General features: G+C 39.9%; 1 protein-coding gene across 10 annotated transcripts in view; it reads right to left on the bottom strand.

The window, feature by feature from the left end:
* Nucleotides 1-12,547, bottom strand: part of UIMC1 (ubiquitin interaction motif containing 1) — a 114,777-nt gene that overhangs the window by 1,416 nt on the left and 100,814 nt on the right. For 9 of the 10 annotated variants that reach the window (XM_054489592.2, XM_054489591.2, XM_054489589.2 and 6 more), the window contains 3 exons: nt 4,858-4,936; nt 2,075-2,246; nt 667-730 (listed from right to left, as the gene is read on the bottom strand). In XM_054489592.2, the coding sequence (XP_054345567.1) occupies nt 667-730; nt 2,075-2,246; nt 4,858-4,936 (315 nt within the window). Of the gene's footprint in view, nt 1-666; nt 731-2,074; nt 2,247-4,857; nt 4,937-12,152; nt 12,507-12,547 lie in introns of those variants that run through there. The other variant, XM_054489598.2, reaches the window with a different exon arrangement.

The following is a 12,547-nucleotide window of genomic DNA, read 5'->3' as shown; positions in this document are numbered from 1 at the left end:
ACTAGATGGTAGGCACATCTCACCAGGCTTAAGCAAAAGCTCCTCTTGCATCCACATCTAGTGAATTTTAACAATAGCGACTAATAACAACAGTAATAATAGCAGCTAACATTTATCAAGAGCCTACTTATGCCAGGGAATATGTTTGGAGCTTTACCAGATACAATTCTTGCAATCTATGAGGTCTGGCATTACTAACTCCCTGCAATGGTCTTAACCAATCCACTCTACTGCTCCCTAAATACTATGCACAAACCCTCAGGATCGCAGGTTGCGACACTAAGATAAAGGTAACATATGAATGATGCACAAAACAATAGGAGGAAGCAATAATGTCTGCATATCTAGTTTTCTGTGCCTGTTCCTTTAGAAGGTATACTTGGGGCTTGTCGTATTCCCCTGTGTTTTGATAGTGTTTTTTCTGAGTTCAACAGGCTGTCCTGATCCAAGGATTTATAAAGCCTGAAATGAAACACAGGATGAATAAGACAGCATATTGCCCCATCTTCCTTAAGGAGAGATGACCTAGATTGAGTCTCAAAGGCTGGCTGACTGGATCACGTGTGTACCCAGACAACCCCAGCAAATAGTCAGGGGGCTGGCAATGGCTATCTTCACTGAAAGGCCTTAGGCAGAAGCCCAGAAAACTGGTCCTGGGGTCCTCACCTGAAGTCTTGTGCTCAGACTGTTCCAAGAAACTAAGGAGTCGGCCTTCACTGTGGCCTTTTTCCTGTAACAGAGAAAAATAGATGAAAGGGTTACTTCATGTCAGAGTCTAAAATATAACTTCCACGGCCCAGATCACATGTGTTCATAGAAGAGAAAAGGTGTGGGGGCCACAGCTCTAGGGAAGTCTTTTGCTTTCTAATAAACGAGGGTTTCACAAGTGAAAAAGCAAACTATAATGAAGAGAATACATCGCTATGCCCAGAGTATCATGTATTTAAAATAGAAAATAAAATTTAAGGTAGTGTCTACAGGCAGTAATCCCAGAATAAACTGGCTATATAAGTAAGTGCTTACCTATAAACCATAACTCCAAATCTCCGCCTCAAAATCACCCCATTCACAGAGAGAGGTCTCTTTCTTCTGGCATGACAGACAATGGCTTCCCCATTTTAGTGTGTACAGTGACTCCTTTGTCGGTAACCCTAGAATATGGAGCTGCTGCTTTATCTTTCATCTCTAAGCCAAGACTTGCCCTTCCTGATCTCTAATTACAAGGCCCAGAAAGTACATCCATCCTTCCCAGTGACCAGGGCCCAGACCCGGCAGCTTCCTAAGGAGTTCGACAGAGTTGATCTCACATATATTCTTGGCAGTGGGATTATAAATTGGATATCCTTTCTGGAAAGCAATTTGGCAGGTTTCGAGACACTTTAAAATTTGTACATCCACTGGCCTAATAGTTCCATATCAGAAAATGTATGCTAAGGAAATAATCAGTGGTACAAAGACCGATTAATGTTTTAAATACAATCTTATAACACAAAAGAACCAAAATGTCCAATAATAGGTGTATGGTTAAATGACCATCTGTGTGATATAAACATTAACAGTAATTTTTAAAGATAAAACCCAAAATGATGTTTACACTACACCTTAAGTTTTCATAAATACAAGTGAGAAAACTACATATCAAGTACTACACAGAATATAGTATACACATAGTACTAGATATATAGTATGTTGTGTGTGTGCTTACTGCATATATATTGAGAGAGAGAAGGGGGGAGAGGGAGAATAGTGTTAATTACATTAACAATGCATAGGAAAAAAGACCAGAAGAAAATAGGCCAATACATTAAAGGTTATCATCTTTGAGTAGCTAAATTATGGGTGATGATTTCCCCTGATTATTTATATTTTTTTGAACTTTCCATATTTTGTACAATGAACATGTATTACTTTTTAAATTAAAAGGAAAAATAATTTTAAAAAGCATAAATCTTGTTTCAAGATAAACAGAGGGAAGAGGGGAGGGAGAAGAGGGAAAAGCCAGAACAGAACTGTGGCCTCTTACACTGACAACCAGGAGGGTTAGGTGGCCTTTCCCAAAACACTCTATACATACTTTTGGGTTCCTCAGCCTCTGCTGCCGCTTCCCCTCCACAGTTGAACATGCTCTTCCACTCCCTTGAGGTCCATCTCCTTGGTCAGCCTTTGCAAGCTGGAGACAGGAGTCCACATGACACTGATACTCTCTAAGTGGGACCAGGGATTTACAGAGATAACACTTCTCATTCCTAGCCAATAAGAAAAAAGGAAGAAAACACAGTTTTAAGATGTGCTTTTGCCTCTGGGCCCCTGGATATGTCTCAAATTGTGTTTTTATGTCCCAAAGTTATTCTGTGGAGGAGACATATCAACCAATGCAGATTCACTCAGCAGGATCACCAATAAAACTAACCCAACGCCAATCAAAAGGACTGAGTGATTAGCAGTTTTCCCTGGCTGTTTCTCTGTACCCTGCTGTTGCAGCAGTGGGACGGTAATGAAATCAGCTCTTCAAACTATCTCAAACAATGCTGATTGCTCTTCAGACATAAAATATTCTGTCAAACTCTTCCAAAATTAAGTGTAATAGTTTTTTCAAAGAAAGTTAAAATTTCAACAGAAAAGGGAGCACCAAGAGCATTAAATTAAGCTGACATTTTTACCAGGGTGGATGAACTTGTCTGATTAGTAAATCAAGTCTGTCTATATGCTGACTTCCTTAATTCTACAATCTGCAACATCAACTAAGAAGTTACTAAAAGCCATGTGGTTCTCCCAGAGGCTTTTGCGTAATTTTATATGCATAGCTATCTTTATCTTTTTAAAAGAGTACAGTTTGGGTAAAGAGAGGAAAAGTAGGTCCTTGAGGTAAAGTGTACTGGGCATCAGTAAAAATGGAATCACTGGGGGTAAAAGAAAAAAATGAGTATTTATTAAGTATTTTCTCTGTGGTGAGAACCTGTGCAAGGCCCTTTAATCACAATTCTCAATTAATTATTCAGCCCCATTAGGAAGGAACTAGTCTAACTATGGTCTTATAGGTAATAATTGTCAGAAACTAGATTTGCCTGACTCATAAGATCACCTTGGTTTTAAGAAGCTAAAAAAAATTTTCCAAAGCATGCTATCTTGGACATCTCTTTCTGGCCATTATTATTCAGTAACTACAGCAAGGGAGACTTGGATTAGCTATACGGAAGACTTTTTCTGGAGATGTTTAAAATAGGAGAAATAAGTCTCTCAAATACTTAATTATCCAGAAGAATGCAAGCAAAATGCTGCCTTAAGAGAAAAGCTACACTAGTATACCTTTCAAGGTTTATCAATTAATGCAAAAAACATTAATTCCCTACTACATGAGAGACAGAAGTACTGCATAAGAGGCAGCAGTTTGAGTCGGACAGACTTTATCACTTCTAGCTGCAGTGATCTTAACAAGTTACATCTAATTTCTCTTTAGTTTCCTTATTTAAAAAACGAAAGAATAACTACCTTAAATCAACTACAGTGAGAGTACAAACAAAGCACCTAGCACAATGATTGGCACATAATATTAGGCACTAAACAAACAGCTATTATTGTTATTGCTGTCTCAGATACATTTTATTAGAAGCTGGGGATATAAACATGAATTAAGGCAAGTATCTCTCTCAAAAAACTCAGACTAACCAGGAATACAGAAATGTTCTTTTTTTTAAAACAAAATTACTGCAATACAACGTGAGGAATTCCTAGACGAATGTCTACATTACATAAGATTCCAAAGGGATCAGCTCTGCTCAACTAAATTAGGGAAGACAGCCCTGAAACTCAGGGTCTAAGATCTGTGTTTCAAAGATAAAAGTTTCTGCTTAGTAACTGCTCTAATCTACTGTTGGTAATGACATTACTTTCAGAAGGCAGCACCTTTGTGCTATCTTTGATGTCCAAGATAGCATGCTTTGGAAAATTTTTTTTAGCTTCTTAAAACCAAGGGGATCTTATGAGTCACGCAAATCTAGTTTCTGACAATTATTACCTATAAGACCATAGTTAGACTAGTTCTTTCCTAATGGGGCTGAATAATTAATTGAGAATTGTGATTCTGACCCCTTCCTCAGAATGAGCTTTCTCAGTCAAGCTGCAACACACAACCAAAAAGTCTTCTATGTTGCCCAACAATTTGCAATTCAACTTCTGTACTATTATATAAAATGCTCAATGCTTCCCAAAGAGCACCAAATACCAATAAGCAAATTAAAGAAAACAGAAACCTAAGAGCAATGTGGAAGTGGAATGGGTGGCAGAATTGCTTTTAGTGTATTAAAAAGGGATACAAGGGCCACCTACACTGACAGAGACTAGGAATAAGAAAAAGAAATTCAGGACTGGGCACGGTGGCTCACGCCTGTAATCCCAGCACTTTGGGAGGCCGAGGCAGGCCAATCACCTGAGGTCAGGAGTTCGAGACAGCCTGACCAACATGGAGAAACCCCGCCTCTACTAAAAACACAAAATTAGTCGGGTGTGGTGGCACATGCCTGTAATCCCAGCTACTTGGGAGGCTGAGGCAGGAGAATCGCTTGAACCCAGGAGGCGGAGGTTATGGTGAGCCGAGATCATGCCATTGCACTCCAGCCTGGGCAAGAAAAGTGAAACTTCACCTCAAAATAAATAAATAAATAAATAAATAAATAAATAAATAAATAAATAAAATAAAGAGAGAGCGAGAGAAGAAAAGAAAAGAAAATTCAGGCATCCAAGCAATGAAGCAATTGGCAGGCCAAACAAATACAGGGTAAGATAGGAACTGGTCTTTTTATTCAGTCCAAACGATGGTATGTTATACAAGAGCTCCGTGAATGCAGCATACCTACTTACTTGTCAATGTCTAGAGAAGTCTGGGCAGCTGTCCCACTGTCACTCTTCATCTTGGCCTCTTTTTGTCTCCGAGTCAATACTTTTAATATAAAAAATATATATATACACACATAGTTAGCTGCCAGTAGACTCTGAATATAAAAGACAAAATGCACAGGAAGAAGCAAAGTTTAAAACCTTATCCCACTGGAAGAAGTACATTGTTTGGGAAGTCTCAATCTTTCCAGCATTGAGAATAGCGATTGAGAATAGCACCAAAATGTTTTGGCAATATTCTGTCCGCCACAAGATATTCCGCTGTATGCTAAGCCATGAGATCCAAAGATCTACTCCACACCAGGAAAAGGTTTTTGTGTACTATCCCAGCTTGCAGCACTTAAGGGAGGGATTTACACTTTCCCAAGCAAAATTCTATCTGGTATGACACACACTCAAGTGAGGTCCTCTATGAAATATAGTAATGATAGCCATCCAAGTGCCTACATGAGCTCCAATCTTTACAAAGCTCTGAAAAGTTCTGCAGTGAGAAAACTGGCTCAGAACAGTTAACCAGTCTTTCCTCACTACACTAGTACCACCTCCCAATTCTAGTGGGTATAAATGGCTTTAGCCCAAATGATACACAAATACATTGTCTCTCACACCAAAAGACATCTGTTTATAAAATCAGTCTCTTAAAGGATCTTGGAGGTTATTTAATCAAGTGTTTTCCAGTTCATTCCTTGCATAACAAGAAAAACTACAATTTTACTTCAAACTCTGCCTTCTTTCCTCCTAATACCTGAAATCCCCACAACAGATAATTTAGCAGGGTTACAAATAACCTAGGTTGTGAAGCATTTATCTAGTCCAAGGGTCAGCAAACTTTATCTGTTGGAGACAGAGAGTAAATATTTTAGTCTTGGTAGGACATATGGTCTCTGTCACAACTACTCAACTCTGCACTGTTAGCAGGAAAGCAGTCACAGGCTATACATAAACAAACGAGTATGTTCCAAAAAAACTTTATCTACAATAACAGGTATCTGGCTAGATTTGACCCATGGCTGGCCACCATTTGCCTAACCTTCTATCAACCTCCTACTCATACAAAAATGCCTTCTATAAACATCCTTGACAAGTAATGATACAGTCTTGACTTTTTTTTTTTTTTTTTTTTTGAGACGGAATCTCACTCTTCTTGCTCAGGCTGGAGTAAAATGGCGCAATCTGAGCTCACTGCAACCTCCGCCTCCCGAGTTCAAGTGATTCTTCTGCCTCAGCTTCCTGAGTAGCTGGGATTATAGGCGCCTACCACCATGCCCAGCTAATGTTTTGTATTTTTATTAGAGACGAGGTTTCACTATGTTAGCCAGGCTGGTCTCAAACTCCTGACCTCAGGTGATTCACCTGCCTTGGCCTCCCAAAGTACTGGGATTACAGGCATGAGCCACTGCGCCCGGCCAACTTGGCTTTATCTTTTCACTGACGGAAATTCACTTCCCTCTAGGGAAATCCATTCTAATTGCAATCTGCCTCAATCTGCATTTACTGGGGACTATATGAATACATTTACCCACCTTTCCACAAGTCAGCTCTTTGAACACTTAACAAGCTGCATTACAAAATCTTGGATTTACTTGGTTTTCTGCCCCACTAAAATACAACCATCATCAAAGGAAGAACTATACCTAGTTACTACGGCTATTCTATTAAGATTTGGATTGACGAAACCTTTGAGTGCCTAGGTTAGCTCTAATCCTTATGATGACCCTCCAGATTGGTATTATTACTTTTCCCTGGTTTTAATGGTATAGAAATAAACTAAGAGGAATTGATTTCACCATGCTATCAAAACTACTAAATAGTAAAACCCAGGACAGAATCTAGATCTGATTCCTATACTTATGTTTTACCTTCCTAATTAACCTCTTTTAGATATACAATCCAATTTGTCAGTTTTCCTTAGTATGTGTAGCACCCCAAACAGAATCCAATATTCAACAAACAATCCAACTAGTAAAAAGAACAGAAGAACCATGGGCTACCCCATGTGGACTCATATTCTATTGATTCAGTCAAGGCTGTGTTTGCTTTATTGACAATCCTGGTATACTACTGGCTTAAACTGAACTTAAAGGAAATTAAGATCCATCCCCTACCCTCCCAAATTATCTTCAAATAAAATGTTATCACTGGGTGCAGTGGCTCATGCCTGTAATCCCAACACTTTAGGAGGCTGAGGCGGACAGATCACTTGAGACCAGGAGTTCAAAAACAGCCTGGGCAACAGGGTGAAACCCCTGTCTCTACAAAAAATATAAAAGTTAGCTAGCATGGTGGTGCTTGCCTGTAGTCCCAGCTACTCAGGAAGCTGAGGTGGGAGGATCGCCTGAGCCAGAAGGGTTGAGGCTGCAGTGAGCTGATAGCGCCACTGCACTCTAGCCTAGGTGACAGAGCTAGACCGTCTCAAAAAATACCATACCATACCATACCATACCATACCATACCATACAATACAATGTTACCAAGACAAGTCTCTTAATTCCACACTTTGGTAACTAAGTTGCTGGGTATTTTTTTTCTCCCCTTAAACACAGGATTTTGTATTTGTCCCTGTTCTTTTCAGCTGAACATTCCTAATTATTGAGATCATCTGCAGTCTTGAATGTCATCTGATGTTATTAGCTCTCTTTCTCAGCTGTGTGTCCTCTGCATATATGACAACCATACTTTCTACATCTTTATCCAAGTCACTAGGGAGAAATGGTTGTAAAGGATATGGCCAAGGACAAAACTGTGACATGTTACCCGAGAAGCCTGTCTTCTCTCTGGTCCAACTTTCCTTTAAATAATTAATCAAGCAAACATTTATTGACAATCTTCAATGTGCAAGTAATTTGGGGAGATATAGGAAATTATGAGGCACTGTCCTTGCTCTTAAGGAGAGTGCAGTTTACCAATGGAGACAGCATACACACTCAAATAACTACAACCCAAGGTGTAAAGAGATATGTGTAATAAAACAAGATCACACACAAGCAACTAATAATAGTGTTTGCCTCTGGGGAGGATGACAGGAATACTTGAAGACTGGAAGAGGAAGGAGGCATACTTTTCACGGTATACTTTTCTGTAAATCAAATTAAAAATTAGAAGAGGGGAATCAAATTATATAGAGTCAGGCACAGATTAAATGATCTAAGGTTCCTTCCAATGCAGAGATTTTATAAGTAAAATTAAAGTACTACAGGAGAAAAACACCCAGGACAGAACCAGCCTCAAATCCACCTCCTATTCTATCAACCAGCCCACACTTCTCTGTCTTATGTACAAGGACTTCATGAGAGATTTTATCAAGTGCCTTGCTAAAATCCATTCTTAAAAGGCTGGCACCTCAAAGATTACAGAATCCTTTAGGAGTTCTATTTTTTATTTTTCTTTCTCTACTTGTCCTCCATCTTGACTATCACGTATTTTTTCCAAAAGAAATACTTGGAAACCACTCCACAGATAAGGCTGGAAAAAGAATGAATTGATTCTTGATTCTAGTACTGTCCATATACCACTACCGCATTTAGCACATTTCTGTTCCTGTTCAAAAATTTATATGTCAGTCTTCCTTCTACACCATGCAACTTTCTGAATTCAGAGACTCTGGGTTTTATTTTGTTTCTTTTTTTTTTCTCTCTCTCTCTTCAGCATCCTCAGCAGAGTCTAGGACAGATTAAATGTTAATAAATACTTGCTGAATTAAATTGTATCAATAGATTCTAGGGGAAAAAAGAGCTCTTGTTTTATGAGGACCTACTTTGTGCCAGAGACTTTATAAACATCTGTATCTTTACAACAACCCTACAAAGAATATATCATTATTTCTATTTTATAGTAAATAATTTTTTTTTTTTTTTTGAGACACAGTCTCACTCTATCACCCAGGCTGGAGTGCAGTGGTGTGATATTGGCTCACAGCAACCTCTGCCTCCCAGGTTCAAGCGATTCTCCTGCCTCAGCCCCCCGAGTAGCTGGGATTACAGGCGCCTGACACCACACCTGGCTAATTTTTGTATTTTTAGTAGAGATGGGGTTTCACCATCTTGGGCAGGCTGGTCTTGAACTCCTGACCTTGTGATCCACCCACCTCGGCCTCCCAAAGTGCTGGGATTACAGGTGTGAGCCACTGCGCCTGACTGTAAATGAAATATTAAGTAACCTGATCAAGGTCACAAAGAAAAAAAAAAAAAAAAAAAGCACAAGGAATGCAATACAAATCTGACTTTACAGAAGCATATGTTCTTCTACAAGAGCAGGCTGCCTCTCCTGGAAAATAAGAAGCTAAAGAATGGGAAGAGAAAAAGCGGTAAGTGGTAAATGAGTGGGCAGGTAGAAGAAAATTTGAAGGGAGAGACTTGATATTGATATATGGTTAGGACTATACGGTAATTCTATTAAATGTTATGATCACAATGGACTGGACTGGGGCTTGCCACTGCTTTTCCTTTGAAATCTACTGCCCCTACAAAAGAGCAGAGAAGTGTATGTAGGTTGCTCTGAAGGAGTACTTGTGGTTTATGAGGGTTGAGATAGCTATTTAAACTAGCTGCAGGCAGAGAATTCATTACGAAACATATATCCAAAAACCAAACTGCTGATGACAGCAGCCACAGATTTCAAAAAAGAACAATGGGGTCTGAGTACAACTATCAGGGAAAGGTAGAAGAGAACAGGTATCACTGAAAGCTGAGAGAGACAACAATAAACATATGACCATTACCTCAGCTGCTTATATTCCACTGCATGGGAAATGCTTTAAGGAGTTGTACTTAGAACTGTGGCTTGGCACTGTTAAGATACAAATAATCAGTATTGCCTGTGGTGAAGGGCACTCACTGGCTTTAGAGTTGGACAGCAGGTGTCCAGCTTGGGCCTTTACTAGCTGTGTGGCCTTAGGCAAGTTCTGTAACCTGAGTAACAATTTCCTTACCTGTTGAATGAGATAACTGCATTTAACCTTAATGAGTTTGGGTAACAATCATATCAGATACTGTAAGAGTATCCAGCCCACAGAAAGCACTCAGTAAACATTAGTTTTATTCACTTACTATTTGTTTATATAATTTTCATTATTCTTCTTCCAGATTTATTTCTTAGCCTTATCCAAAGACTTAAACCCATCCGTGGAACCAGTGACCACTAGCTAGCCTACAATTTGGGTTAGATCTTAGTCTTAAGTGGTTTCCATACTAAATTTTACAAACAAAATGGACAAGTAAACAGCCTAGACATTACAGAACAATTATCAATACTACATAAACATCAACACATTTGTTTCCAAAATTCAAAGAAGAGGAGCAATGAACTCCTCTTGGCCTAGTACTATAAATTGTAGACAATGATTCCTTGAGGAGACCAGAAATTATATATACAAAGAAGGGAGTTTTAATAGAATGACAAGTGGTTAAAGTCTTCTCAGTTTGTCTCCCTCAACCTCAAAACCACCTCAGTAGAAAATAATGGGAAGCCACAGAGTTGTGTCTTTTCCTGCTAAGATCACCCCTCTTTCAGCCTAGCACTTCTTCAGTGGGATGTAAGGAAAAGGGAAGACGAGCTCCACCAGCACACATTAAGGCAGCCATGCTCACTGCCTCCCTACAACCAATGACCTCAGAGACCAGTCTCAATTAAAGGCTATTATTAGAACAAATTATTGGCTGGGTAAGGTGGCTCACGCCTGTAATCCCAGCACTTTGGGAGGCCAAGGCAGGTGGATCACTAGGGGTCAGGAGTTCCAGACCAGCCTGGCCAACACGACAAAACGCTGTCTCTACTGAAAACAGACAATTTAGCCGGGCTTGGTGGTGAGTGCCTATAATCCCAGCTTCTCGGGAGGTTGAGGCAGGAGAACTGCTTGAACCCGGGAGACGGAGGTTGCAGTGAGCTGAGATTACGCCACCGCACTCCAGCCTGGGCAACAGAATGAGACTCTGTCTCAAACAAAACAGAAACAAAAACAAAAAAAAAACAAATTATCTATCAGTCTCTGAGACATGTGGCTACTTAAATTTAAATCTTAATTAGAATTAAATATAATTTAAAATTGGGCCAGGTGCGGTGGCTCACGCCTATAATCCCAGCACTTCGGGAGGCCGAGGTGGGTGGATCACCTGAGGTCAGGAGTTCGTGACCAGCCTGACCAATATGGTGAAACCCCGTCTCTAGTAAAAATACAAAATTAGCTGGGTATGGTGGCGCATGCCTATAATCTCAGCTACTTGGGAGGCTGAGGCAGGAGAATCGCTTGAACCTGGAAGGCAGAGGTAGTAGTAAGCCGAGATCATGTCATTGCACTCCAGTCTGGGCAACAAGAGCAAAACTCTGTCTCAAAAAATAATAAAAAAAATTGAATTCCTCAGTCCCATGAGCCACATTTCAAACACTCAATAGCCACATGTGGCTACCATATTTGACAGCACAGATATAGAACATTTCTATCATTGCACAAGTTCCCATTGGATAGTGCTGTTCTTTCAAGAGAATAACCAGGACCAGTCCTATTATGCCTCAACTCTGTTTACCTTGAGCACCAAAAGAAATCCAAGCCTCCTCTGGCATACCTCTTCAACTGGATTCTCATCCCCATTTGCCACCATTCTTGGTGATTTCAATATCTACATATTAGACTGAACCATATGAAGTTGCATCTTCAACCCAAGATATGATCCATCCAGTACTCCAGCCTCTCAGTTCCCTGACCTCTTGTTTATTAATTCCTATGGCTCCTACCATCTCAGCCTTTCTCCAGTGGGGTTCCAAGAGAGGAGTAAGCCTAATGCCCTAGGGCACCCACCAAATGTTATAAATCAATTTCTGTCCCCTGCATCTAACATGGTACCAGCTATGTATCATAACTGGGAGAAGTAAGCAAACAATCAATTCATTTTCTGACTTCTATGGTTCCAATGAAGAACTCTAGCTGAGCCTATCGTTAATGATGAGCTCAATTTCAGGTATCCATTCTCTGATCACCATCACCTATCTTTCCCAACTCACCCTCTCTAATATTCTTAAACCAATCACCCTTCAGCCCCACTAGGACATCTAATCCTATACTACCATCTTTTCACTGTCTATTACGCTGTCATATCTTCGCATTCCTTCTTGCCTTAGTTTACATAGTTATCATATTAACACTCCCCTTGAATATTCCCTCAACTTCTTTCTACGGTACTTACTTGCACAATCCAGCTTTGGTTAAATACAGCCCTCCTACTTATTATGTGTCCCTATCTGCTGAATGTGACAGGAACAAAAACACATACAACAGTGCTGACTGGGCTCACTTTTTATTTAAGATCAAAATCTTAAGTGGTCCCTCACTACTGCTTAGCAATCTTGACATATTTTCCTAGTCGGTTCATTCTTCCATCCTCCCAGGTACTATTTCACATCTTCTCTGCTATTCTCAAAACTCTAATATCCATTCCAATTCCTGTATCACTATTCTTTTTTATTTAAATATAACTTCATTGAGAATATTCACGTACCATGTAATCCACCCATTTAAAGTCTGTGATTCAATGGCAAGTACTTGGGAGGCTGAGGTGGGAGGATTGCTTGAGCTGGAGAGGCAGAGGTTGCAGCAAGCCAAGGTTCCACTACTGCACTCCAGCCTGGGCAACGGAAAGAGAGTTCTTTATATATTCTGGATACT

The sequence above is a fragment of the Pongo pygmaeus genome, chromosome 4 (genome assembly GCF_028885625.2).
Source record: "Pongo pygmaeus isolate AG05252 chromosome 4, NHGRI_mPonPyg2-v2.0_pri, whole genome shotgun sequence".
Lineage (NCBI taxonomy): Eukaryota > Metazoa > Chordata > Mammalia > Primates > Hominidae > Pongo > Pongo pygmaeus.
This window is presented reverse-complemented; position numbering and strand designations above follow the sequence as displayed.